The 5,234-nt window shown below is 40.1% G+C and overlaps 1 protein-coding gene across 1 annotated transcript in view; it reads right to left on the minus strand.

The window, feature by feature from the left end:
- Nucleotides 1-2,221, minus strand: part of LOC115415970 (runt-related transcription factor 1-like) — a gene marked incomplete at its 5' end in the record, with an annotated part of 17,296 nt that extends 15,075 nt beyond the window's left edge. Inside the window, one exon of the mRNA XM_030129650.1 lies at nt 2,080-2,221. Coding sequence (XP_029985510.1) covers nt 2,080-2,221 — 142 coding nt within the window. The remainder of the gene's footprint in view (nt 1-2,079) is intronic.
- Between the last annotated feature and the right edge of the window lie 3,013 nt (nt 2,222-5,234).

Here is a 5,234-nt window from a genome sequence, read left to right on the forward strand (position 1 = left end):
AAAAAAAACAACAAACAAAATAAAATAATAGGCACAATGTACCTTCTGTTGCAGAAACATTCAAATATTAAAGCAGGACAGAAAAACTCACTGTCTTTCAGGTTCCACATTCAGCCCAATTTGATCTGCAGTAAATAATAGAATAATAACCTGTAAATAATGACAACTCCAAGTGTTTCTCTTTGTTTTAGTGCAAAAAAATAATATTAAATTATAAAAATATATACATTTACAAACTATCCAAACAAAAAAAGATGTGAAAAATCTGAAAAAAATGACATTTCTTAAGAAAAATAAGTGGAATTTTAACAATATTATACCTCAACTTGTCTTTTATACGTGTGTGTTACAGATCGGATCAACAAAGGCACAAAACATTCAGCTAGAATTTAGTTAGAATATTGTTAAAATTGCACTTAATTTTCTTTAGACATTTGAGGTTGTTCATATTTGTTCCAGTTATTCACATTTGATTGTTAAAGGGTAGTTTATTAATCTAAATATTCTCATAATTTAATGTTATTTTGCTGTTATTTTACTTAAGATCCCAGATGGTCTGTGTTTGTATGTGTCCCCTGAACCAGTTCAACACCCTTGACTGTTAACGTCTTCACTGTCATTTTTGGTCAGATCGGACCCTTTGGTGGGCTGGTTTGGGCCCACGGGCCGCAGGTTTAACACCTGTGGGTTAAAGGGTTTGAAAGGGTTACTGGAAGGGTTGCTCAAAAAATAAGTCCAAATTAACCCATAAAGACCCAAACAGACACTGGCAAACAAAACCATCTCTAAAAGGTTTAAGAACTTCAAAACCAATAAACCAATTAATATGTTGAAATATTTCAGGTAAAATACAGTTTGTCGTCTTTTCATGGTCATCAGATATGACCCATTTGGATGTTCAGAAGCTTCATGGGTTTATATATACTAAATAATAAATAAAAATAACAAAAATGAATAAAAACTTTATGAAATCCGAAATAAAATGGAAAAAAATTAGCCAAAAATGAACCAAAAGGAAGTTGAAAAGTAAATAAATAAAAGCAACAAGATGAAGAAAAACAGCCAAAGTGATCAATAAAATAAACAAAATGAATCTATCTATCTATCTATCTATCTATCTATCTATCTATCTATCTATCTATCTATCTGTCTGTCTGTCTATCTTTAATCATCTTCCAGGTTTAACTACCTTTACAGATTTTTTAGCTAATGTTAGCTAGCTCTAGCTAATGTTACATTCAATACTTTTTTCATTTCATTTTCATTTTATTCATTCATTCCAATCTAAATGATTGGAAGGGAACAGGATGAAGAAAACTTATGATACCTGCCCCTTTCTTTAAACATCTGCTTCCATCAGACAGGTTGCCGTTACAGTTATTACAGTAAACAGTTTACACGATAGCCAATGCAAATAAACCAAAACCAGAATCCAGAAGTTAAATTATTTCATTTCATGCTTTTATAAAGCTTCTCTATTCTTTCCTTATACAACTTCTTAAACTGAAAAATATTTGTGCAGCTCTTCTCTTCCATTGCTAAAGAATTCCACATTCTGACGCCCACAACACAAACACACATTTTCTTCACAGTAGTCTGAACCCTTTGCTGTTTCAAATTAAACCTCCTTCTATGTTCTTCATCCTGTCATACTAAAACAAATAATCTCTGCAAATTTGCACCAAAAGTCCATTTCTCGCTCGAAACACAATCAGCGATGTCCTTACTTCAGCTAACTCTGTAAACTATTAAATTACTTTAAACTTCTTTCAATGCTAGCGGTTTCAAGCTAATGGAAATGTTTAATGTCAACATTCAACTTTGTTTTTTTAATGTCATTTTAAGGATATTTAACATTTTGTTAATGTGTGGCTTTTCTATTCATTTCAGTCAAATGTGTGTGAATGTTAAAACGCTGACAATAACAAAAGGCTACCTTAGCTAACATTAGCTAACATTAGCTCCTGTTAGCAGGTCTGTGTTGTAGTGGTGTGTGTGTGTGTGTGTGTGTGTGTGTGTGTGTGTGTGTGGTGTGTGTGTGTGTGTGCCTGCATGTGTGTGTGTGTGTGTGTAACTCACGCCTCGGCTCTCTGGGTCCGTCCACTGTTATCTTAATGGCTCTCTGGTACGTGGCCACCTGAGGAGGGTTGGTGAACACTGTGATGGTCAGAGTGAAACTCTTTCCTGTCGGACAAACACAGACCAGAGCAGAGGCAGACGACTGAAAACAGAAGAAGAATACAACCACAACTAGGACTCACATGAACATCTTTTTAAATCAAACTGGCCGTCCCCCCCCTCCCTAAATATCCTCCTGGTTCTGCTTAATGCATTAAGTCATGTAAGTCATGGACCCCCAGACAGGAATAAACCAGAGTGCTCCCACACTAATACACACAAATACACACACAAATACACACTCAAATACACACAAATGACAGGTTGAGGAAAGAGAAAGACCAGGACAGAAACAGAAACAGAGTGAAACCGTCCACACTAATCCGTCCAGTAGTCCAGTGATGAAGGGAACGTCCCATCATCTGTTGGTTCTGTGCATGTGTGCACTTCTGTCACTGGTACTATTATGGCTTTAATGGCACACACACACACACACACACACACACACACACACACACACACACACATTAAATGACACTATATTCTGACAACACAACTCCACACAAAAGGCCTCATTTCCATACGACTTTACGTCACTGCTTCTTCAATGATTAAACAAATTACCACCAGTAATAAAAAGAAAGTTACAATTTGGAACAGAACTGATAATCTGAGAGGACATGGAGGTTCCACCTACATTTCAAACCACTCTGAAATGTTTTTGTGTCTGTATGTCAAAATCTGTGCGTTTCCACGATAACTGTTCCTCCTGGTTTAATCTGATTAAAGGTTGGATCCTATTTCAGATGTCCATGTAAACACCTTATTTCAGTTGAAACAGAAAAGTTCAGATTAAATTTAAACCTGATTAAAGTCAGTGGTTTAATCCTCTTTTAACTGCGCTCTAAATTCTTCCTGGACATGTAAAGCCTTTATTCCGTTTGGACTTTATTCCTTCCATTCTGCACATGCTCAGTGTCTTGTCCTGTGGCGATGACGCACACATTCTGCGCTGGTGGAAGAATCTGCACTGCAGTCTAGTCTTCCCAAAGCGTTCCAGTGGAATATTCTGATGGGATCTACCAGCCTGGAAAACCCTGAAGGAACAGTTCAACACTGGCTTTGGATTCATTCATTTGTCCTGAACTAATGAGTTCCACAAGTGGGACAAACAGTTTGAACTGCAGCCCTAACGTTAGCTTAGCTTAGCCTAGCTTAGCAGAATGGCTTCATTCCTCTGCTCAGACGTAGCCAGGCTTTTAGAGGTGATTTGTAGTATTTTAGGAGTGATTTTGGTCAGTTCAGTTCTCCCTAATCCTTCCTTTAGTCCGCTGGGGTCAGTATGATCACAAACTGAGGCTCAGATCATGGTCATGTGACTTACTGCAGGAAGAACATCTGGGAAATAAAAACTAATGCAAAGCTAAAACACTAAAGCAAAGCTAATTTAGCGCATGCATCCCTTCAACAAAAAGATTTTCCAACTTCCGTCAACACAACAGTCCACAGATTGTATGAGTGCAGGAAGTCGCAGATCTGAAGAAATAATTAGAGAGAATCGGATTTGACAAAATCACTGACAAAAGACGACAAATCACCTTTAAAAAACTGGATATGTGTGACCATGGAAATGCAGTCACTATGCTAAGCTAAGCTAACAGAAGGGCTAAGCTAAGCTAACAGAAGGACTGCCAGAACCCAAGAAACGTTTCCCATGTAAACCTTTATTCGGGTTTAACATTTCCATGGAAACAGAAGAGAAAATACTTTAGTTTTGGATTAATTTCTTCTGGAAAAATAAATCGGATTTAAAAAACATCATGTAACTGTACCCAACGTGAAACTGTAGAATTAATGATAGAATGGGTTTAAGTCCAAAGGAATATTAGTGTCAGATCGACCAGATCTACTGGAAATACTGTCTGTGCATGAGCATACATGGACTGGACAGGTTCTACCAGTGGAACATTTAGACATCTATAGAGGGTCTGCACATACGTCACTCCCCCCCCAGGCCACGCCCCTCTCAGTCAGACTGAGTGTCTTAAACCAACCTGCTCAACATGATGGAGTATAGCAGTAAACACAGCCAGAGCAAAGGACCATGGGAAATCTGACATTAAATGAAGGACAGTTGGACTGGACATGGATCTGGACCAGCTACCAAAGAACAAGTGGTCCAAAACTAGGACCAGAACCAGCTGATCCAAAGGCTCCAAAACTAGGGCCCAGAACCAGCTGATCCAAAGGCTCCAAAACTAGGGCCCAGAACCAGCTGATCCAAAGGGTCTAAAACTAGGGCCCAGAACCAGCTGATCCAAAGGCTCCAAAACTAGGGCCCAGAACCAGCTGATCCAAAGGGTCTAAAACTAGGACCCAGAACCAGCTGATCCAAAGGCTCCAAAACTAGGGCCCAGAACCAGCTGATCCAAGCTCCAAAACTAGGGCCCAGAACCAGCTGATCCAAAGGCTCCAAAACTAGGGCCCAGAACCAGCTGATCCAAAGGGTCTAAAACTAGGACCCAGAACCAGCTGATCCAAAGGCTCCAAAACTAGGGCCCAGAACCAGCTGATCCAAAGGCTCCAAAACTAGGGCCCAGAACCAGCTGATCCAAAGGCTCCAAAACTAGGGCCCAGAACCAGCTGATCCAAAGGCTCCAAAACTAGGGCCCAGAACCAGCTGATCCAAAGGCTCCAAAACTAGGGCCCAGAACCAGCTGATCCAAAGGGTCTAAAACTAGGGCCCAGAACCAGCTGATCCAAAGGGTCTAAAACTAGGGCCCAGAACCAGCTGATCCAAAGGCTCCAAAACTAGGGCCCAGAACCAGCTGATCCAAAGGCTCCAAAACTAGGGCCCAGAACCAGCTGATCCAAAGGCTCCAAAACTAGGGCCCAGAACCAGCTGATCCAAAGGGTCCAAAACTAGGACCAGAACCAGCTGATCCAAAGGTCATTTCCAGTAGACCGTGGACTGACCCCAGTGAATCTATGCATGATCTACTGGGACTGAGCAGATTTACTGAGTCTAGTTCAGATCCAGTCCTTTATCCAACACAGATACTACTGCTGTGGACCAGCAGGGCACCACTGCATTCTGGGAAATTAGCAGATTTACA

The sequence above is a fragment of the Sphaeramia orbicularis genome, unplaced genomic scaffold (genome assembly GCF_902148855.1).
Source record: "Sphaeramia orbicularis unplaced genomic scaffold, fSphaOr1.1, whole genome shotgun sequence".
NCBI lineage: Eukaryota > Metazoa > Chordata > Actinopteri > Kurtiformes > Apogonidae > Sphaeramia > Sphaeramia orbicularis.